The 24,669-nt window shown below is 36.1% G+C and overlaps 1 protein-coding gene across 1 annotated transcript; it reads right to left on the reverse strand.

Annotated features, from left to right (window-relative positions):
- Nucleotides 1-1,930: 1,930 nt before the first annotated feature.
- On the reverse strand, nt 1,931-19,527 carry LOC134529084 (uncharacterized). The gene is made up of 3 exons (XM_063362796.1): nt 19,347-19,527; nt 9,683-9,740; nt 1,931-3,561 (listed from the first exon to the last, which is right to left on the reverse strand). Coding segments are annotated over exons 1-3 (909 nt in total). The 5' UTR covers nt 19,348-19,527; the 3' UTR covers nt 1,931-2,711.
- Nucleotides 19,528-24,669: the final 5,142 nt, after the last annotated feature.

The raw sequence follows: 24,669 nt of genomic DNA on the forward strand, positions 1-24,669 counted from the left end.
TTTCCACCTTCAAAGGATTAAAAGGATATAATTTTGTTTCAAGTCATAGAACTATTGCTTAAAGTCAGTATTTATACCCTTTTGCCTCCGAATTTTCCTGTGTTCACATCACAACTTGTCTATAAATCTTAATTACTTACAGTATTTATGATAGTCTCTCCCTAAAAGCCTTGGTGCTACCTCCAGACACAACCAGGAACAATGCCCACTTCCTCAAACATACACACACCAAAACCACTTTAACATATCTCATATACACGTTCTAACATCTCACAAACAAACAAACAAACAAACAAACAAACATACACACACACATATACATTCATTCATTTGAACAACATCCCTTCACAAGAAACCATCAACCAATCACACCAAGATCTACACCAGAAACCACCCATTCACACATACACACCTGAAGAAAGCATTCTTTGAGGACAAAATTCAACAAACAAACCATGTTTACAGTGGCAAAGCATCACAATCATAACAAAAAAAAAGTACTTAAATACTAACTAAAACTAATATGGCATATCTTAACTTATGTAAAATGTTTATTTTCTTAACAACACACAAAAAAAAACTTTTCACTGGCCACAGTGTAATAAAACAAAGTTAATGCATGTACTAACAATGCTAAAGTATATGAATACACTATCTTCTTCTTGCTGCAATGTTTAATCAGTTTGCACATTTCACTAAAACAAGAACTATATAATCTAGAAATTCTTGAAAAATGCTGCAACTGTTCAGTCTCACATATTATATAAACTAAAACACATTAATGAATTACACAAGTAAAATAAAGTTACATAAGACACTACAAAGTTAAGTATTCTAAACATTATTCTAGGCTTTCTTGAAAAGTTTCAACAGTAAAAATTCTTATTGTATTTTCAGAACTAGTTTCATTATTTTTCAATGCAATACTATCTTCTTAAGTCACTTGTTGGTAGGGAAAATAAAATAATGATTTTTATTGTTAAGTACTTTTTAGCCAACAATTTAACATTGAAGGCTAATGAGTGATGAATGTTCTATAGCACATACATTATGTTAATGCTTATAGCAACCTCATATGGAGCTGTTCATTATGCCATAAGCATATATTCCACATGCTGTTTGTAACTTTCACTGCAATTAAAAACTTTAATTTTTAAAATATGACAATCTTTGAAACATTAACAATACATAGTAGAAAATAATTTTCTCAATAACAAACTCAATACTTAGGAATAAATTCTTTATACAAAAGAAAATAAGATAGTTATAGTGAAAATTATCTGATAATTGCTGCATATACTATGTTCAAGAGAAAATTCTTAAGTGCAGAATACGTGACTAATGAAGCTCTTACGTGAAAAATATATATACTACTGACAAAACATGAAATATGTTTTCAGTATTTTCCAATGGCCCAAAATTTATTATTTGGCACTAACTGTGATGATTAGTAGCATTTATTTCTTCAGAAACTTCCAAGAGAAATACCGACATTGGACTACTCTATTTTTTATGTTGAATGGTGAAAATGGTACATGGTTTGAAATTTTGCAGGGACCAATGATCATCCACAGTGTCATAAGAGGGGATAAAATAAACTCAAAAATTAAGAAACATGTTAAATGAGTCTAAACATTTTACTCTTTGTAAACCACAATAAGCTAAACCGTGTTAAATCAGGCCTTTACTGTATCTTTAATGTTTGTTTTAAAAACTCTTTCCTATGATTTAAATGGAAATAATATTGTAAGGCTCTTTGCATCTTAAAAGGTATTCTTACATATAAATGCATACAAGATAAAAATTTTCCTTGAAACAAATGGATACAATATCTAGATTACTCTCACCAAATCTTGGGGTGGAGAGGCTTGTACAAGTTAAGGCTCCTGGATAGTACATCTGAGGGGTTAATTAGAGATATTGGTATTCATTTGACCCCCCCCCCCCCCTATATTTCTCTTAGTATTCATGTCCTCCAGTTTACATATTATTTTCATCAACATTTTCAATTTAATCCAGAGAGTTTTGATGTCACCATTGGACATTTTCATTTCAGTCACCGACACCCTGACAGTTTTTGGTTTAAAGCTCCAAGTTACAATGCTTACTGTTCAGATATTTTTCTGTTATTGCTATTCTTGTTTGTAATATTCTTAATCAAACCCAAAATATTATAAACAGCCTTTAGATCTAAAATAAATACTTTTCAAAATATTACAGAATGCTATATATAGCATGTTTAATAGTTTTAAGATGAGAAAATGTCCAACACTAATGTAAATACACCAACAGATTGTTGGTTCAAAGCAAAAATTTTGAACTAGACATTTGCACCTACAATATCCAAAGCAAAATAAATACAACAAATGGTAAACAGTCATATCAAATTATTGATATTGCATTACAAATATCAATCTTAGATATTATACATAAAAATAAAATTATTGCTTACAGTAACAGCCATGCTTTGCCACTGTATGAGTAACAAAATCTTGAGTTTAGGCTAATTTCAATATAAAAAGCTTTCATATAAATAGATTATATAAATCAAACAAAGCCATGCTATAAAATTGAACATGGCAAAGACAAAATGTTTGGTACTTATGTAATGTGACAAAATAACAACAATACTGGAAAAAATGTTTTTCAACAATTTCTTAGGAAGACCACTAATATACACATCAATAGTTTTGGTGTCCCCTTGAAAACATTTACTGGTACATCATTTCAGCCATAGAAGACATTTCTTTTGGAATGTGCACCAGATTATCAAAATAACCTGCCAAATCATTCATTGTAATATCATCATCTTCTGAACATGTCTGCTGCAATGGTAACTTCTTCTGACCAAATGACTTAACTGCAGCTGCTTTCCAAACTATGTTGCTTGAAGAGTCACGACTCCATGTCTTTATCACCACTGGCACATCCAACTTCTCACTAGACTGTTCATTGGACAGCTGAGAACGAACCAAGGATTTGAAGCCAGATGTTGTTATGACATTGGCTGGATCCACATCATCAACACATGGTTTCAAGTCCATCCAGTTAACCATCTGATTATCACAAGCTTCAGTCTGAGAGTCCTCCAGTTTTTGTTGTGCAAACCATTCATTACTCTCCACAAAATTTAACAAACTCTGTTTCAATACAGTTTTCTGTGATGATGACATACCAATTGCTAACTGTTTTCCTTTCTTAATGGAGGAGTACTTTCTAGATGTATGACTCAAATAGTTAATTTCACGCTTTTGACTTTCTGTAGTGTTCAACACAAAATGGTGCTTGTTTCCAGCACTCACTTTAAAGGACTTCACCACACGGCCATTGCGAACAATTTGCTTGTCACCAGATAACACCAGTGCAGCAAAATCTGATTCAATAATGGACAAACAAGGTCGTTCTTGAGCAAAGCTGTTTTTTCCCAGAGAATTTTCCTTCAGCCAGATCCCAAAATAAGGATCAAGAAATGCAAAACCTGACATCCTGACCGGAACTATTGTGGTAAGTTCGGTATCTGTCTTCTTTACCATTAACGCTGATTCATTACCATCTGCGTCTCTAGAACATAACCAGCACAGAAAAATTAATCAAAATTATACCAACATAGACTGAAAACATACCATTACATCCTTAAATTTACAGATGCTATTAAAGTTCAATGCCCTAAACAAACTTAACTTTTATGAAAAAATTTAATAATTATGTTATAATGAAAGTGAAATAAATATATTTTATGTTAAAAGTTTGGGTACTGTGTTGTAGTTAATCTGAAATTAAATCTATTTTTTGTTGCCATGGTAACAAAAAAATTTCCTTGCTTTTGGTTTTTTTTTTAAATAAAATAATGTAATTTATGTTTAATGGGTGTTTTACCGTTCAGTAATCTCACAAAGTTCTGTTTCACACACTTGGCAAGGCAATGTAAAATTTTAACATGGAGCAATGTATATACTATACTGGAAAATGTGGCTATCTTGAACATGTTTCATACCTGAATTTCTAATAAATGTCACTCAATATGCATATAATTTAATCAACACTATAAATAAATGAATAGTTATTCCACACTAATTATTCTTATGGAAGAAAGCACTATTCCAACAAGTGTTCAGTGCACTGAAACAATACAAAAAGAATTCAAAAGAAATACAAGAACAAATAAAATTCCAGTAAAACTGTATTCTCCCTTCATTAATCACACAAATACCCACAGTAGTCATTAATTATTCTGAAGTTGTTTTAATTTAAATTTTAAACATTTTTAACATTTACCTTAGTCCAGAGTCAAATGCAAGAGACAGGTTGACACCTTAGGCAACAATTTAAGTGTTTCAACATCAACTAGACCAAACCCAAATGATTCTTTGGAGTTTAATGGTGCCCTTAATGGTATGGCATGGTGCTTGAGAAATCTGAGTGGTGCAGGTATGACAAGCATCAAGAAAATGCACCAGGTAAACCAGGTAAACAATTACTTCCAAACCCTATACTGTGTTGTCATGACAACCTGATGATTAGGTCTTTAACAATAAGGTGTAAATAATAAATTTGGTTTTAATGGTCACAATTATTGTCAAAATACTTTCTTTGAAGGAGGTGGGGGGGTCCGCCAAAAGAAAGTCAATCATAGGGTTCCATGACCGAAAAAAAATTGGGAACCGCTGGTCTATGCTTGATTAATATTGTCCCAAAGAATTTTTATCGAGTTTCTGGATTATTCTTTGAAATATATTTAAAGTTTTCTGCTGGGGTTGTGAACTGTAGAAGTTTGTGGAAGGCCCAAGGCATGAGGTAGTTGGGAATTAGCTAGCTCGGATGCCTTGCCATCACATGCTTTGGCCATGTAGATACATAGCCCAACATCAACATCATGCACGTTATGGGGGAGGGGGTGGAGAAAGATGCTGACTCAGAAACACATAATGCTATTATTAGGTGGTTGTCACGGGGGCACGGGGCGACCAAAAGTGGTCAGGAGACACCTTCAAGGTGATCTTTACTTGCCCGTTGTTTTTAGTGAGTGCCACTACATGACCCCGGAGAGACTCCTTCCAAGAGTGTGACGTGGTCTGCTGGGGGTCGGGACTGGAAAAAATTCCCCCCTTAGTAAAATGTTTTTAAGCAGGGAAAACCTGGTCCACTCTGCAAGCCAAACATGCATACTTACTGGTCTCCCCTGTGGGCTCTTAAGGCCGTGTCTCACAACCCACATTGAGTTTTTTCATCTTATCATTTTCATTAATATTATTTAAGAGCTATTTCTGAAATTTTAACAAAATACCTCCCTTGCATTTGTCGTTCTGTTAGAAATATTTTGACAAACAGAAGCGATAATATATATAATTATGACATCCAGTGTTGGTTTTGATATTTTTTTATATAAGAAGCCTTATACAAGTAGGGCCACAGGAATTTTGTGAATTGCAATATTAGACAGAAATTAACCTCAATTCGCGATAAAATCACGAAATAAATTGTTTTCATGAAAAAAAAACTGAAGTTCACATGTAAGACCTGTTAACATTATGTTATATTGACAAAATAAAAAAAAGAAAATTGAACATTATTACAATGTATACACATACGTTTATTTCCAACTTTCAAAAAAAACCTCTACTGTGTGTTTTTGCTACAATCATAGATAATGCACCATAGTATTTGTTTATCAAAGGAGAAAAAATACTAACATTACCCGAATGTACAGTTCAGTATTTATACCCAAAGCTATTTTAACAACTGGTGTATAGTAATGCAGCAGGCCTGTATAGATAAGCTATTTTTTTAGCATCCTGTAACACCAATTTTTTTTTTAAATTAAGCAATGTTGTGCTTGAATGTGCAAAAACATTTTATATTATTGCTTTCAAATCATTTTTATTTAATGAAATCACACAAATTGTGGCCAAAATAAATTGTGTCTGCTCAATTGACATGTTTAATACATTTTAAGTCGTTTGCAACTATTAGAGAATTTCAAATCAAATGGCAAAAAAAGTTGTATGGTAGTGAAATAAAATCAAAAAGCCACATCTTAAAAACTAAAAATGATAAAAAATTAAAACATTATGCAAACCTCTACATATAAGCCATATCAGGTAAACCCATGTCATACTGCTTGGCAACGAAGCACAAGAGAACATTATTTTTGACACCATTACATAGCAGCCTCATCATAAGAGCACTGACTAGACTTCAGTGGAGGACACTGCTCAAGAACATGCAGGAAAAATGTTTACTTCTTATTGTTGCAACAGTCTACTGCATGCATGCAAGCAAGACTACTGTTTCCAAACACAAAAACAAAAATGTATTGTACACATATTGGTAATAGAAAACATAAACTTTCTTTTTTTCCTTTAGTAATATAGTAGGATCCTTAATTAACTTTGTTATTGGTTATAAATAAGTTGTAAGACTATATTCAACACAAAAACAATTTACAAACAAAAGAGTAAGAACAAACCTGTCTCTTATTGTTTTCATGGTAAAGAAAATTTTTAGTAGTACTAAAAGAAGTATCTACATACCTTCATTTTATTTTTTATATTATTTGATATTTAAATCCCGTCAACTGGGTCATTAGAGAAGAGCCCAACTACCAACACGCCAGGAATAGGAATCGCTCATGAACCAGAATTCTAACCTGTGCCCTCCCATAGGAGTCAATATTACGTCACCTTTGCACCACCTTGCTAGGTGTTTGCATTAGTGTTTAGAATGTTAGAAAAAGCAAATAAAAATACCATAGAACCTTCATGACTCAGACCGGGTTTTCTAACCCGGAGAGTGTGCAGACTATTTTTAAAATCTTAACCACAAACTCACCTGACGCAATGTCACCATGATAATTGCGTTGAAAGATACTTCAAAACACAAGCTAAACAGGTTTATGAGTATTAGAGGCTTTGATGCATTTTTTTCCATCATCACTTGCAGGAATACCAACTGCTCACTTTAAAAAAAAAAAAAGAAATATTTTTTTTTCATCCAATTTTTAAGATTTGATATTTATCAACAAAGATGATATAGTTGATACAATTCTGTTCAATATTTTCTCGTGAGCAAGATTTTGAAAGTTTAAATAAAGCGTATTTTGCTAATCTGAAAAAATATATATGTATATATTCGAGGAAAAGTTAATCCAGTTTGGACTCGGACACTTCGGCTGAGCGAGATTCAGGGCTGTGAACTCTAGGCCTACTCTGCTAGCACACTTCCCGCCAAATACCATAAAAGTGACATTTAGAGGTTAATGGAATGTCTGTTTATTACCTATATTTACCCAAGTCTTGTTTTTAAGTTTTTTTTTTAATAAACTTATTACTGTTAGTGACATTAGTGAGTGTTCAATGAGTGAATGATATGAACTTTTGCAAAAAGTCATTCAATAAATTAAAAACAAAAAAAATATCACTTAGAGCTGCTGCAAAGAAATATTATTTACTGAAGTCTACTTTAAGTGATCACGTTTCTGGAAAATACAAAGGTTTCCACTGCAAACAGTCAATATTTTCAGAAGCTGAAGAAAGGGTTTTGCTTCTCACACAGCTAAGGTAGCAGAATGGGGGTTTCCTTTCACTTGACTCGACATACATCTAGTCATGAAAATGTATTAGGAGAAGGAAGGCCATCAGGTGCCTGTTTTTAAGAACAACTTCCCTGAAGAAGAATGGATCAATGGATTTTTGTCCAGAAATCCTGATCTCAGACTACGCATGAGTAAAAATATCATTCATAGGTGAGCAATTATCAGCCATGATGAGGTTTCAAAATACTTTGAAAACAAACTGAGTGTTGGCAACACGCCCCCTGCAAAAATACTGAACTACGATGAAACCAACCTCAGTGATGACTCTGGCTCATCAAAATGTATTTTTAAACGAGGTACAAAATACCCACAGCAGATTTTTGAACAGCTTGAAAAGCTGTATCTCCCTCGTGTTCTCAGGAACAGCAAGTGGGGAGTTATTGCCACTTTACATCTGTTGTACGGCAGAAAGAATGTATGACACTTGGGTGTCAGGAGGCTCACCTGGGGCTCATTACAACCGGTCAAAATGTGGATGGATTGACGAGGATACTTTTTGGACTGGTTTAAAACTCTTGTTTTGCCTTGGGCAAAGTCTTGTAAAGGCAACAAAGGTTGTCATTGGTGACAACCTTTCAACGCACTTCTCTGAAGACGTACGGAAACTTTGCGAGTCAAACAAAATCAAATTTGTTTGTCTTCCCTCAAACACAACACATTTGTTGCAATCCCTCGACGTAGCTATTTTTAGGCCGTTGAAGGGAGCTTGGACACAGATTCTCCTAAAAAGGAAACTGCAAGCAGACTGCAGACTGAGCCATCTTTCGAAGCAGTTATTCCCACCTCTCCTCAAAAAACTCTGCGAGGCAATTATACCTAATCAGCAAAAAAAACTTATAAGCTAGGTTTCGTGCCTGTGGAATTAGTTCACTTGATGCCGAACACATTTTGAGGAAACTAGTAAAGAAACCAGAAACCCAAGTTAAGGATTCCCCTACTAAGAAGCCAAGATAGCTAGTAGGAGAGGTAGTAATTGACTTTTAGTCTAATCTCCGCCATAACACTGGTGAAAACAAACCCAAGCGGAAAAAAAAGTAAATGTTGCTCTACAGCATTTCAGCTCAAGACATCTGAAACCTTCATCCAGCTGTTAAGATCAAAGCCTGCAAAGCCAAACAAAGAGGGAAGATTCAAAAGCGGCTGAGGGAACTGTCTTCATCTAGTGAGGAGGGGCACTTCTCGCTGAAAAACTCTTGTGACAAGTTCTATTTATCGGAAACTGAAGGACCTCCTGATGGCGAACTTGTCTTCAAGGATCCATGTGTTGGAGACTGGTTGGTGAAAATTGCTGGCAAAAGAAGAGTAAAATACTTTGTGGGGCTAGTGGAAGAAATTTTTTCTGATGGACTCTTCGTGCAATTCGCCCAAAACATGGACATAAAAAAAATTTTGTTTTTAAGTGCGCGGAGCTGGAGGACAAAAGTGTCATCGATTACGACCAAGTTGAGTGCAATCTCGGACCGCCAGCTTTTAACTACAAGAACGACCGCTTGGTGTATTTCAAATTTAAATACTCATTTGATGACTATATTGTCAATTAAAACTGCAGTTTGTTTCCTAGCATTATAATGTGCTCTGTTTTCATTTTTTTAAACCCATTATAATTTGGTTTTCATGTATGGTACAAACTAGTTTTTATTACTCTATTCTCCCTTACTCCCTCCCTTATATTATAAACATCAGCCTGAAACCCACCAAAAATTAAGTAAACAGCTAGCTTGCTTTATGTATTAGCATGTTCGCGTGCGGACGTAGAAGGTTAGTTTCTTGTTTATAATGTTATTTTGGTTAGTGTCCGGGTCAACACCATTTTACATGGTTGACCCGGGCATTTTTTTTTGTTACGTAACATTTAAAGAGGTTAAATAAGGGTGGGATGTAATAAATAAAACACTCTTAATTTATTAGTAACAGTTATATTTGAACATCTTAACCTACAACCTACCTACAACCCAAAAAAAATAAACAAGTATCCGGGTCAAGATGGTTTTACGGTAGGTACACTTCTTATTGTAAATATTTAAAATGGTACATCTGATATAAATTAGGTGGTAGTTGACATAAAAAACATTAACATAATAGGTAACTTACTGGTCTTCGAATTCATCCTTCGATGTTCCAGGAAGTGCTTCTGCCATAATGACACTCACTAAAAAAATAAATGTAAATACTTGTAACAAAACTTTAATATCAAAATATAATACAAAAAATATATAAAAAGAAAATAGTGGAAAGATTTTTTTTAAATGATGTGTATGCTAAATCTTCATTCTTTACAACAAAATCATGTGGGAAAAAATATTCCTAATTTTTCTCAAAACATAACACATAAAATCTTTTCCGTTAGTAATAACACTAAAAATTTAACACACTCTATTTTACAAATACAGATGGTCTCTGACCCACTGGAAAGTGATTCTTTATGTAAAAATAAATAAAGTCTCAGATCCCCCCCCCCCCCCCCCCAAAAATAAATTACAATTTAAAACACTTATGATACTGTTGGATTGGTAGCTATGTAATCAACAGACTTGTGTTTGTAGTGTGTTCCTTATGTTGTTCTATGGGATTGTTTTGTTTTTGCTTTTGGCCTCTAACAACTTCCGGCTTTTAGTGTAGAAGTATGGCCGAACTGTGTATAGTGTCTTGTAATGTGAACGGCAATAAAATTGTTCAGCATCCGTAATTTACAACAGATACCTGAAAAAAACTGAGCAAAGAATTTTTTTAAAAAACAATATTTGAAAATGCTACACAGTTACACCTTGCATCTAAAAACTGGATGGAAAGTATCATAAGCCTCAGCTGTTCTGTGAACACACAAGAATCAAGTGAAACAAGACACAAGGAGCAGCAGCCGGGCGTCGAGGAAGTAACCGCCAGTAACTCGATGAAGGTGCCTGCACCGCACCAGCTATCTGCTAGCACAGAGGACACTCACAACTATCACACACTGCACTTATCAATAAAGCAGTCCTTTCGTGAGATGTTACCAATTCATCTAGAATCCAGAGCCCTTTGCTACTAAGGTCGGTAGTTATACCAGTAGCTGTAGCATCAGACATGTTTTGTTTCATTTTTAACATTTAAAATTAAGTAGTACTGAAAACATTTTACAAAAATATCAATAATTTATTGGCACTGGAATAAGTTTTGTTAGACAGGCAAAATCATCACAAACATTAATAACATTGAAGTTTCTTTATATACCTTACACCTAGTGTAATGTTTCAATGCCTGACTTTTCAAGTCCACTGCCATAAAATTAGCAAAGCAATTCTCATATATATTTTAAATGACATAAAGCTAGTGTTTAAACACAATTATAAGTTCCGAACAAAAAATATTATTTCTTAATAAACTAATATTAAATAACTGATTAAAATATATAGCGTTTAAGATACTAAACATATGTCTTCACTGTCTTGACATCATTCTGTACCTTGATGTTTTGTATCTTAAATTTCAGTGCAAATATGTACACCTCTGCTTTTGCATAGGACTAATCATTTGAGAAGCGTGTGTGCGACGGTCTCGGAACATTGGAAAGACAATATAATTATTATATTTTTATAGTAGGTAGTAATTTTTATTTGGTTAGATTTGTTTGATTTTAATATTTTTTATTTTAGGGCTTTAGTTTGTAACGTATGGTTAAGTTGGTAATTTGCACTGAAAGATAGTTTTTATTCTTTACTGTTGTGTTTAATATTTTTATATTGGCTTAACAGCCTTAAATTTATTTTACTATTAATATTTTAAAAGCTTTAAGAGACGTTAGTTTAGCTTCTGCTGATGTGCTTATAACGGAGTACTGAAAGAAGTTCCACTGCTGACCACTAGGGAATGTTGGCACGCGTCGGCGTGTGGTGACGTGAACTCTGTCTCGTCGCCGAGCGAGAGCTGCTCGAGTACAGAGTGTTATACGGCACTCCGCGGAACGAATTATAAGTTGTGTACCGGACTTGGCTTACATGGTGTGTTACCCGGGGGACGTTATTTGCTTTTGAAATGAATCTATACGGAGAAAAGAAACATGTGCAGCAGGAACTGTTGCTTGCACTCGATGGTTGGTGTGTTTGCGCTGGCCTGGTGCAGGCTCGTGGGACTACCTATGAAGAACCTGCATTTGGAGAATGAGCCCTCTGGCTGGTTTAAGTAAGTTTCTTGCTGTTATTCTCTGCTGTTGGTGTTGAGGGCATCTGCTTTAGGGAACACCTTTTTGCCTTTTCAGAAAGTAAAAAAAAAAAAAAATTAAATATATATTTCTTTTCATTTTTTGTTTCTTTTTAATTTTTTTTTTTAATCTTTTGCTCCAGTAGGTGTCCAAATTGAACTGTCTTGGTCCTGAGTGGGCAAAAGGTACAATGTTATATGTTCAACCACATCATCCAAATCATACTACAGTTTATGTTTTTTTTGTCAGGCCATTTTCAACCATTAGGTCCACTCATTAACATAACTCTGATGTGCTGCTATTTGTGATGCATCCAATACAAAGCCTGGGAAAAATTCTCCATCAAAGTGAGTCAATTATATAATCACTGGCTTATAGTACAGTTGGTGTAGATTGATCATCTGAAACATCACCAGTGTTACATTCTTGTGCTCATGAATGTATGATTTTGAAGATTCACCAGCATCTGAAATTATTATGTCCCAACCTTTTTCTGTGATTCTTTTCATTTCTTGTTCTCTTCTCACTTACTGTTTTTCATCTTTTTCTTTCTTCCTGTTTCTTTTTCTCTTTGATTTTGGTGTCTCTGGCCAAAACAGCTCTGTCTTAAAAAGTCATGTACACACAGTGCTACTGGAATACATGGTATATCACTGCTTGCTTGCAAAGGTTTGAAATTGACTGTTAATGTGCATTTTATTTCATCTGTTTTAGGTATATCATCCTTGATTTGATTTACAGTTGGACTGATAGTAATGATTACTAGCTTCAGTCAGTGAATCTACCTTGGATCCATCTGATGAATTCTCCTCTCCTTATAAAGATGTGTCTGCAAGTTGGATCTGCTGCTCACTGCATACTATTTACTTTAGCCTTCACTGAGAGCCAGAACTGAAATGGATTCTTATCCGCAATGTCACCTGATCTAATAGTACCTGCTGCATTGGATGCTGCCACTTTGCATGGTTCAATTTTGTCCTTAACAAAATTTAACTGTTTTTGTATCATTTCAACACTAAGCTCACAGGCTATAGCGTGGTTTTCAGGATTTTGGAAATTGATTTACTTTTTATAACTAGGTACTTGTTTCCAATATACACTGCTTCAGGATGAAATTTATTCAATCTACAAGGTTTTAAACCATTATGAACGGTTTTTAATTAGACTGATTAACTAATTACTATGTTAAGGAGAGAAGCAACATTTTCTTGCTTTCATTTTTGACCACTGAGATCCATTCTTCATTGTTGCACACTTTTTCCCACTCTACTTTGAGAGGATGAAATACATCTGCCTCCACAGGCTGCAGGATGTGTGTTGAATTAAGATATAAAGCTACTCACGCAATTCCATTCTGAGAAAAAAAGTTACTAAAACTCATTTTAAACGTGAAGACAACAAAAGCAACATAGGAAGCATTATTTAATTTTCAAGAATCCAGAGATGCAATGTGTTACTTACACATTCAAAAAAATGTTTCACCAGTCATCTAACCAGAATCAGACAGACCAACATTCCAGGTTTGTGGCATATTTGTAGCAATGATAGAAGGAATACATTGGTGTGACTAAACAACTATTAGCTGTGTTAATTTCCCTTCAAGTTTACCCACAAATAATGTTTTCAAACACACGTTTTCATCATTATTAACAAAATTATACACAGATGGTCTCCATCATCATTATTAACTAAATTCTACACAGACGGTCTCCATTTTCCACAAGGACTTTGAAGCTCTTTGGAGAAAAATGCTCACTCACCAACATTCATTCACCCTTGTTCATTCTTTGATAATATCTTGTTTATTTTCAGGAACAAAGAAAGATATTACATCTTAAAACCAGTCGCTATTTTTTTTTCTGTTACAGTATGCCTAACAGAATTTTGTGGCTAACATAAGTTAAGTTTTTTGAGATTCTTTCTGCAACCACAGGGTGGCACTTCACAAAACCTTCAATGCTATTTTTGTTCCAACTTTTTCAAGACAATCTCTACACAATCTAGCAATTGAACTTGGGTACATAGGAATCCTGTCTTAGCTTAATGAAACAACCATTGAACAAGTAAGTTTTCTTCTGCTTGTGTCAGATTATTTATTAGATTAGTTTCTACATTCCTGAGGATAATGGTCATTTGTTTTGAAAATACATGTGATTCATTATTAAAATATCCAAGATATTTAAATACAAGAAATTTCAATAACATACAATAAATATGTACTAGTTTTTAAATGCTAAATCACAAACAACTTTTCTTGACTTATGCACTCTTTACTAATGCTAAATATTCTCTAAACCAGCCAGAAAAAAACCACATTTAGCGAAAGTTGACACGAACATAACCATGATTTTAAAGTACCTATTTTAACTTTTGCTGACATAGACTAACCAACCTTTCTCAAAATATTAATTCATTTTAATTTTCGCTGACCTAACCTATCATGAGTAATCCTTTAGCAGAGAAAAGTTTCCATAAAAACATTCAAACATGCATTTTTTAAATTCTTGACATATTTTCCAATCATTCGCTAAGAAAGTGTTGAGATAATTCAAGTAGTTTCCCATTTTAACAAGTAGTTAGGTAAAGTTAGCTACATTATTTTTTTACATTTTTTAAATTAAAAATTCTGGGGACAATTGGTTAGCAACATTAAAAATATTGTATAATGTGAATGGATTTTTTAGTTCCTCACATTTTTCTGACAATTTTTTTAAAAGGGCATTAAGATATTTCAATAAGTTTATCATTTTAATGTTTAGTTAGGTTAGGATGGCTACACTTAAAACACTGTACAATTGTGAAAACAGTTAGGTAAGCTACATTAATAAATAATGTTAAAGTGATGAATGGTTAAGTTATGTTAGCTTAAAGTATAGTGAAATAGGGTGAAGGGCGGTTAGCAAAATTTGTAATTAATGTAGCTGACCTATCCTAGCCAACATTTCACACAACTTTACAATGTATTTAATATATAACTAACCTAACCTAACTAACTTAACCCAACCAACCATCCACACATACTTCATAGTAGTTTTAATGTCCCCAACCTAACGTACCTCACAAAATTTCATAGTATTTTTAATGTAGCTAACCTACCCTACCCAAACTTACACACTATTTAATGCTATACGTAATATACCTAATAATGTAACCTAACGAATCATTAAAAACAGAATGAAGTAAATATGTAGTTGGGCGATGCGTGTTAAAAAAAAAATTTTAAATCTGAAAATACTTATATTCTATGCTCTTTAACTTCCTCTTTACATTAAACCCGGCGGCGATAAGAAATTCCAAATACTTTAGGAGATATCGAATTTCTTTAATTTTCATCACAATACCTGTGCATTCGTCTGCGATATTGCAACGTAGGCGAACGACTACATCATTTTCTACTAATGGCAAAGGAATTGTACCCGCCTCTAACTTAAGTGAGTTTTTAACATTTCAAATTTTAATGTTTTATTTGTTATTTGGATATTGTTGTGCAAGTAATAAGTAAAAAAAAAAATATACGTGAGTTCCGACTGTTCATCCTTTGTCCCGGTTTGTTAGGTCAGGTCAGTTACATTATAAATACTTTAAAACTGAACAACCATTAAAATTAATTCATATTATTTTTAATGTCCGCTTAGTTTTAAGTATTTATAATGTAACTGACCTGACCTAATCGACCATTTTAATTAATTAGGCATTCACGAACACACTGCAAAATAAAAAATTTCAGCGGTCGAATGATTGCACAGGTCTTGTATTGCAAAATAAGAACGGAGATATCTCCTAAAGTATTTGTAATTTCTTATCTCCGCCGGGTTTTATGAAAAGAGGAAATTAAAAAGCATAGAATAAGAGTATTTTGGGAATTTAAAAAAAATTTTTTAACAAATTTCGCCCAACTACATATTTACCCAGAATGATTGAAAAACATGTCCAGGAGTTAAAAAAGGGCATGTTGGTTTTAATATTTTTTTTTTACGGAAAAAGTGGCTCTCCTACAGAATTACCCAAATTTCCAAAAAACAATTATGCAATCTTGATTAAGTGCACAGTATTTTCAATGTACTAAATTAAAACAGCCAGCATCATGTACAACAGGATCAATATATACAGAGGATCATGACATCAGGATCAAAATTGGTTAACACACACCTACCAATGAATCCTCAATATGTCCATAAATTTCTGCACCCAACAAATTGATGCTTTCACTTAGCAATCAGCACACCAAATGATATGCAAAAGCTGAATTAAGTTAGATGATTATTGCCTCCTTCCTACTAGTGAGTCAAAATACTCGTAATATAAACAAATCAAATCTGCAATAATACCAATTATCAGAATTTTTTTTTTAAGTTAGATACATTTAAAAACTTTAAAATTGTATGGACAGTTGGTTATGTTAGGTTGGCTACATTAAAAAATATTGTGAACTTGTGCGAACGAATGGATGTTGGGTTAGCCACATTAAAATACTTTGGTGAACTCATATACACGGTAGGTTAGGTTAGCTGCATTAAAAATACTACTGGTAAAATAAGAAGGGCAATTGGTTACGTTAAGTTAGCTACACTTTAAACTGGTAATTCTTAACCAACAGTTGAAATGATTTTACAGTATTTTTAATGTAGCTAACCTAACCAACTGTCCAAACTATTTTAACCTACTTTTAATGTAGCTAACTAACATAATCTAACCAACCTCTCTCAAAATATCACAAATTTGTAATATACAAACCTAACCTAACCTAACCACTAGTTAAAATGGTAAATTGTTATAGCATCATTACACCCTCTTAGAAAATTATTGAAAAGATGTCAGAAAGATTTATATATATGTATGTATATCTGTGTGTGTGTGTGTAAAGCATTTTGGAAATTTTTTTTACCCCTTTAGAAAAGTCTCTCCCCTTCTGAATTACCTTAACTTGTTAGTGGTAAAGGGCCTTGAAGTGTGCGAAAATTATGTGTTCCAGCAAGTTGAAAACAAGTAAATACTGATGTAAAATTATTATATTCATTGTAATATATTTGTTCTAGTGATTTTAATAATTTTCCAAACAATATTTTTTGTCATTTTTAATGGCTTTTACCCCCACAAAAAATTGTGTCTTACTAGCTCTTCCCACTAGTGAGTTCTTCAGAATTCAGTAGGAATTTGAAAACTGTTAGTAATTTACTAGTTTAGGCACTCTTCTGAAATAAAAATTTTAAAATAATTAGGGCCTAAATACTACTATGTTCAACTTCATTCCCTCTACTCTTCAAGTTCGTAACTGTTCAAGTTAGCTGCAAGTAGATAATTAGTGAGCATTCACAACTGTTTTTTTCTTACTGCACCATTGTATTTTCTGGAGACTGAATGTCTTGTGCTTCTGAAAGTGATATAACCAGTCATGATAAATTATGCAGCGGATCCAAATAGGTAGTTGTTTTTAAAGGCATTAATCTTTTGTGTTCTGTTGTTTGGCATGACTTAGGTAATACTGCCACATGTGTTAGGTAGTGGTCATTTTATTGCGTGTTCTGTAAGTAAATTGGTCATTTGCGATAATTTATGATACAGCTGTTTGGTTTTACTATTGAATAACATAGCCATGTAATGTAATTGTGTTGTCGCCACCACCTTATTGCGCACCTGATACACTCCATCTTAATCCTGTGGTTCTCCAGACATCCTTAGGAACATGGCATAGCAAAAATTGTTTTCCAAAAGACAAACACTTTGATGTCAGTACATTACAGCCCAGACCAAGACTGATTTCAACCCTAATTTGTTTTCCATGCCTCTGTTGAACTGGTTTCACCCCACACTTTATGACTTTGCCCACTTATTATATTTCTTAAATTCTAGTGCATATCTCAAATTCCCATTTTCAGGGTGAACGAAGGCATTTTTGTAATACTCAAAACAAGTGTAAAAAATTTTATAATTAAAATATTGTTCATTTTTTGTGTGGTAGGTTGGTTTTCTTGGTTAGACACACTGAAAACATTGCAAAATTTGAGTCATTTGTAAATTCTTGTAAAATAACATATTTTCCTGCACGTGGATTCTACCAAACTTATTATCTATGAAGGGTGTAACTTACATACAATATTTGTGATATTTAGCACATAAAAAACAGTATTTTGTTTTGATTACTTAACATTGCTTGCACTGTAACTTTTCAGAAACTACTATAAATTTGAAATAAAAATTTAAATTTTTAATTGTTTTTAAAAGAATTTCTCTGTAATTATAGACCTCCCCACTATTGAGTAATATTCTTACAAAGGCGCTTTTACGTAAAGTAGAAATAAAAATCTGAAAATACTTTTTTCGAATAGGCATTCCTATGTCAACCCTGAAAACAGCATTTCTATATTCTTACTGGTTTCTGAGATATCACTGATAATATATTTTATTACAATACCTGTGCATTGTAGCAGCAGCCGCAATTTTTCTTTCCCATGTGGGTCAGTGAAAATGGTCAATTCCGTTACGTTAGCAACATTAAAAAAATACTTTAAAAAGATGTAGACGGTTGGTTGGGTTAGTATAGCTACATAAAAAATACTTTTTAATCATATGGATGGTCTTTTAGGTCAGAATAGCTACATTTTAAATTAATAATTCCTAAGCAACCATTAAAAATATTTTTACAGTATTCTTAACATAGATTTACTTACCCAACACACCGTACACAATGTCTTTAAGATTACTAATGTAGCTAGCCTAATGTAATCAAACATTCTAAAGATTTTAAATTTTTCGCTCTCATTTGAATTGTTCATTACTACATGACTGAAAATAATACAAATACAAATGTCAGAAAACAAAGATTCCATAATGCAATTCAATATTTACAAACACATCAAACACTAAATAAAAACATTAAAATTTCCCTTATAATTGCAATAGTCATATGAACTCCTTTGATTATCAAAACAATACCCGTGTTTACTAAATTTCTCCAAAAACAAACAAACCACACTGTAAAAAAGAAAATAAACATGGCCACAGCCACGTCAATGCACACTATAAACTGTAATTTCTCAGAAACCAGTAGCAATTCTGAAACGCAGTTTGCAGGTTAAATACAGGTACCTCTAGTGTTCAAAACAGTATATTCGAAATTTTATTTTTAGTTTAATTAAAGGCCTCTCTGTAAGAATATTACCCACTATTGGGTTTTCGAGGTATTACGTGTTAATTACAAAACTCTGCTTTAGAGAATCGTTAAGGAACCTTAGTAGCTTAAGTAAACACCACTAGTGTAATTCTAATTAATTCAAAATAGCCCCTAAACTAGAAAATGACCGATACCATTCTAAACAAATAACCGAAATTTTTTTTACAAATTAGTTGCGAATCTGAAAATTACCACGATAGCTTTGAGAGTACGGTTTAAAGGATTAAAAATAATTTATCTAATAAAAGGTCCTAAAAATCTATAAAAAAAATAATTTGATTACTTAGTCAAATAGTAATCTCTTTCCACAACTATTTTGCTGCGAATTGAATCAAATAATACATTATTTATAGCCTAACGTACAAAAACATATTTGTTTTCATTTCGTTAACCAAAGTTTTACTTACTTTAATTTTAATCAAAGACAAAACAAAACCATTCTTCTACAGCTCTTCTTCCAGGTAAGAATTTTCTGTATGAGTTCGCAAGATTATTGATTCTGCAATCAAAATTCTCAATAAATTAAATATCTACCTTAACCAAACACTCAAACAACAAACTTCAACCTTTAAAAATGTTTTCTATAAAAAATTTGCATTGTAATAGCATAGAGAAATATACCAAAAGATGTTAGGGGACAATAATAAAACTAGTAAAAATAAATTGAGACAAGAGAAGTCAGCGCAAATAGCGGCGTGGAGTAAAATTACGAATTAAAATCGAAAGTAAACGAAATTGAAATGTGTTAAATGTAAATTGGAATAAGATGATAACCGCTCTAATTGCGAATGAACGAAAATAATGTTTAAAAATCCTTATTCAAGTTCTACGGCAATGTTTATGCTGTGTTTAATTAAAAAAAAAAAAAATTACTAGACATTGCACAAAACTGCAATTACAATATTACAATTTAAGATTTCTGAGCTAATCAAATACCCTTGAACTAAATTTAACGACCAATTACATTGTAGCGGCGTGCTAATTGGAAGCGCCCCACAACACAACCTGCGGACGAATGGGTCCCCTTTTGGTAGGGGAGGATGCAAAAGGACGGGTGTGTGCAGGCAGGTGCCCCAAAGGCTGTAATACTACAGTATTATCAGACTAACTGAAACTGTTTGTTATTGTTTTACGTTCTAGGTTAATTCCGCTTCCCGGACTTTCGGCAGTGTTTATTTTTGTTTCTCGCATGGCGGCGCGCGCAGCTCGTGCTGCATCGTCATGACAACTGCTAATGTAAATAAAGCGCACGGTTTTGGAACAGCTTAGACGAGCCTATGCTTGTGTTAAAGTGACGTTTTATTGGCCAAGGGAAAAAGGACGCATTCGTGTCGCGGCCGTGATTGGCCTATTTCAAGTAACAATACAATTTATCAAGAGAGAAGCAAAAAAGAGTGGAAAATGATGCCATTTAGTGCGTGGTGAAGTTAATTCCCTCGGGGAATATTTATACGTTTGTCATGTCCACCAATTTGGCCTCGGCTGTTATGATAGCGCAAGCCCCAAGTGCGCCACCCATCCTACATAATCTATGGGGAGGAAAGTTAGTTCGCCGCTCGCCCCTAGATGGCAGACAAAGGATAAACCAAATTAAGGAAACTTTGTCAACCTGCCCAGCATAATTCAGGACAAATATGTAAATACCCAGTGTTGTAACAAGAAGCCTTTGAATTATACAAGTGAATGTAAATATTATTGTAATTCTACTATGGATGCACAGGAATGGTACAGGTGTGCCCACCCTGATGAATATGTACATGCATTGTATATTTACTCTGGCTGAGCTAAGCCAGGGAGAAGAGTCAAGTAATTTCTGGAGAAATACATTTGGCATAATAATTGGTAGCGATTTTCTAAAGGGCAGATTCTACTCCTACCTCCTCTGGGAGTCAGAGACCTTTCTGAAGAACTGCTCCTACTCCTACCTCCTCTGGTAGGCAGTGACCTCTCTGGGGGACCGCTCTTACTCCTACCTCCTCTGGTAGGCAGCTACCTCTCTGGGGGACTACTCCTGGCTCTCCCTACTCTTGGGCAGCGACCCTGCTCTGGGACTGCTCCCGCTCCTCCCCTCTGCCCCTCCATGCCAAAAAGTACCGACCACAAGCACTCTTGCCAGCAGGGACGACCCTGGAAGGAGACATCGGAGGAGCTGCTGAAACTGTACCAGCTGGGATACTTCACTGGGCCAGTGGAACACAGCCCTACCTACCATCCCGAGTCCCTTGGACAATACTCCCCTGCTCCCTACTCCCCAGGGCACCCGCCCTCTGCTCAATTCCTGTTCCCTCATCCCCCTACCCCAGTCTCACCCACCGGCTCTCCCGCTCCTCTCCTCATCCAAATCGAAGTTCCTCCTCTCCCCAACCGCTGTCCCACGAAGCCCTATACGGCCGGTGACAGCCCATCTCTGCCAGACCTGCTGCACGGCTGTAAGAGCTCTTCGGCCCAGAAGCCTGATCGCGTCACTCATCGGGGTTTTTTACCCCCACCTGAACCTCTCCAGGGTCCCCTGCAGAAGCCCGGGACAAGTCAATTTGGCGCCCAACGTGGGGCCAGTCAGCTTGGATAAGCTGAGGACTACGCCCTGCCTCTACGAGAGCTATCAGCACAGCCGGAGCAAACATCCACTTCCAGGAGTGAAGACAACACCTGGTGGCGCCCAACAGAAATACTGCAATGGAGGCTTCACCGTGTGCCGCCCCAGATTGCTGTACCCAGGATGGACCCCAAACCCCCTGCGTGTGTTGCAGGACATTATTCCACTTGCAGTGTCTGGGACGCAATAATCGAGACATTGATCCCCAAGAATTCATCCACATATGCCAAACCTGCCGAGAACAATTGCGGGACCAGAAGCCAACGTCAGTTGTATCACGCCGTTGCTTCGCCCGAGACTGCCCACGGACTGTCCTAGCGCTTACCACCTGCAAGAGCTGCTATCGGGAGTACCATCTATCCTGCCTAGGCTGGGATGACACCCCACTGAACCTCGCGGAACTCTCTTTCAAGTGCGGGAAATGTAGGAACACCCCAGGAATTTCCAGTGGCACCGAAACGAAGATGACACCGAGGCCCTTCCGGGGACAAGACCATGAAGATCCTGTCAAACAGATCCAGCACTGGGAGCAGACCCTACAGACCCAGGGGATTCCCCAGGGCGAATGGATTGACCATGTCGGAGGACTACTAATGGGAGAAGCTACTGGATGGTGGAAAAGTCATGAAGGACATTACGACACCTGGGAAGATTTCGCCTCAAGTTTCGCCAACCAGTTCGGCAGCCTGCCACGAATCACGGAACTTACTGCCCAGTTGTTCAGCCGCAAGCAGAAGGACAGCGAGGAAATAGAGAGTTTCCTCACCCGCAAGAAGAAACTATATGAATGTCTCTACCCTGATAGAAATGTGAAGGAATTCCTTCCTACGGCACTGGAATTGGTTAGACCCAACCTACGGCCATTCCTCAGACACCCAACTCCCAAGGATTGGGCAGAACTACTTCTCCGAGCAACCGCAGTACAACGGGACTGTCAAGAGACCTGGAGCACTCCCACGGGAAAAGTGAATGCCTTCCCCACTCGGGAGGAGAAACCCATCAGCCGCCAGGAGGTACAAAAATGCTGGTACTGCCCTGAGAGGCACTTCAACGCAGAATGCCCGGTCCGACGCCAACAGCGGGACACCCAGAACAGGAAGCCCTTGCAGCTGGGCTACTTCACTGGGCCGGCGGAACCCAGCCCTACCTACCATCCCGAATCCCTTGGACAATACTCCCCTGTTCCCTACTCCCCAGGGCACTCGCCCTCTGCTCAATTCCTGTTCCCTCATCCCCCTACCCCAGTCTCACCCACCGGCTCACCCGCTCCTCCCCTCATCCCCATCGAAGTTCCTCCTCTCCCCGACCGCCGCCTCCCGAAGACCTATACGGCCGGTGACACCCCTCGGGACCCGCGGCCGCAGCCCATCTCGGCCAGACTTGCTGCACGGCTGCAAGAGCTCTTCGGCCCAGATGCCTGATCGCGTCACTCATCAGGGGTTTTTACCCCTACCTGAACCACTCCAGGGTCCCCCGCAGAAGCCTGGGACAAGTCAACGTGGCGAGGCTATTTTCAGCGTTAGCACTGTGAAAATTATGTCTACATCCAGGGCAATTGTCAGAGACGCCCGGACATTGAATGTAGATGCCAGGCATTCAATTTCAGTGAGTTGCGATGGATTTTCTGGACGATCATAGTCGTCCAGATATAAGGTATGGCCGGCATCATCCTTGTGTAGGGACGCCAACGTAATTTTACCATTATCCTCAATAAACATTATCAGGATAATTTTAATCTATTATTAAATTACGTGAACATTGACTTTTCGGCAAAAATCATTAATTAATTACAAATCGCAAATTAATCACACACAGGACCAGAGGTCCTGCAGCTAGGAATCTCGTGCTCGAGCAAACCGGAGCAACCCCAAAACTTTTACGTTGTGAACACTTCCAGGAACTTAATACATTTTTATTTATTTTTGTTTAAGAGTAAGATTGTCTACGAGAACCCATAGACTGGACTAATTTAGCTATTTAATATTTGTTTTTGTGACACCATGACTAGAGGTTCTTCATGTTGATATTTTTTATTCAATAAAAATAATTGTTAAGAATATTATCTTTACTTTCACATGTTGTATACCTCTGGAGCCCTAGTATTAATTCCTGTATTAGAGTTCAAACGTAATTTTAAAAGAAAATTATTCATTTATTCAAGTACACGTTTGTGTACAGAAGAAGAATAATTTTTGTCATCTTTCTGGCGCACGAACTGTGGGGCCGATAGTGTGTGTTTATTTGTGTTTTGTTTTTGTGTTATAATTTGTCACTGGAAAATATGGAAACTAGGGGAAGGAGCAAACTTGTCAGTCAGGACAGCTCCAGGGACAGTAGTGTGAAATCTACACACTCTGTAGATTTATCTGTCCCCACATCACCTAGCCACGTACATCATTCAGATTTTGTTACCCCAATAACACATGCTGGAGCGGCTAGTTTAGAGGTGACACAACCCCAAGCTACCACCACACCACACACACCTTTACCAGGTTTGCCAGCTGCATTAGGTCATGAAACCAGTGCCAGCTTGCTCATTATGCTGCAAAGCATGTGGCAAGAGGTGAAAGCTAACCACCAACACCAACACGAACAGAGTTCTAGCCTGGAGGAGAGTCTCCAAGGCACAAGTGCTAGGTTGGAGGATAGTATTAGGCAGCAATTGGACAAACAACAACAAGAACAGAATGCTAGGTTGGAGGAGAGTCTCAATAGTACTAAAGATAGCATTAAACAGCAGCTGGAAGTTATAGATAGCACCCTTAAAAGGGAATTGAGTGAAGTCAAAAGTAGTGTGTCTGCTATTTCTGTACGTTTGGCAGAACACGAAAGTTACACCGAAACACAGTTGCAGCTGATACAACAACAGTGTAGTAATACTACAACTAGGTTAGCCACAGAGTTGACTACCCAGACCAGCCAGCTGAATGACAGGCTGAACCAATTAGCTGAGCAAGCTGCTCAGAACAGCTGTGGCCTGGAACACATTCAGTCTACATGCCAGATCATGGTCGAAAATGTGGTGATAAATCACACCACCGACATGAGGGAACAGGTGGACACGCTAGTGAAAAGGCAAACAGAGTTTTCACTGGATATAGAGCAGCAGGTAGGCAAGCTACAAGAGAAGGTGT

This window comes from Bacillus rossius, chromosome 2 (assembly GCF_032445375.1).
Source record: "Bacillus rossius redtenbacheri isolate Brsri chromosome 2, Brsri_v3, whole genome shotgun sequence".
Classification (NCBI taxonomy): domain Eukaryota; kingdom Metazoa; phylum Arthropoda; class Insecta; order Phasmatodea; family Bacillidae; genus Bacillus; species Bacillus rossius.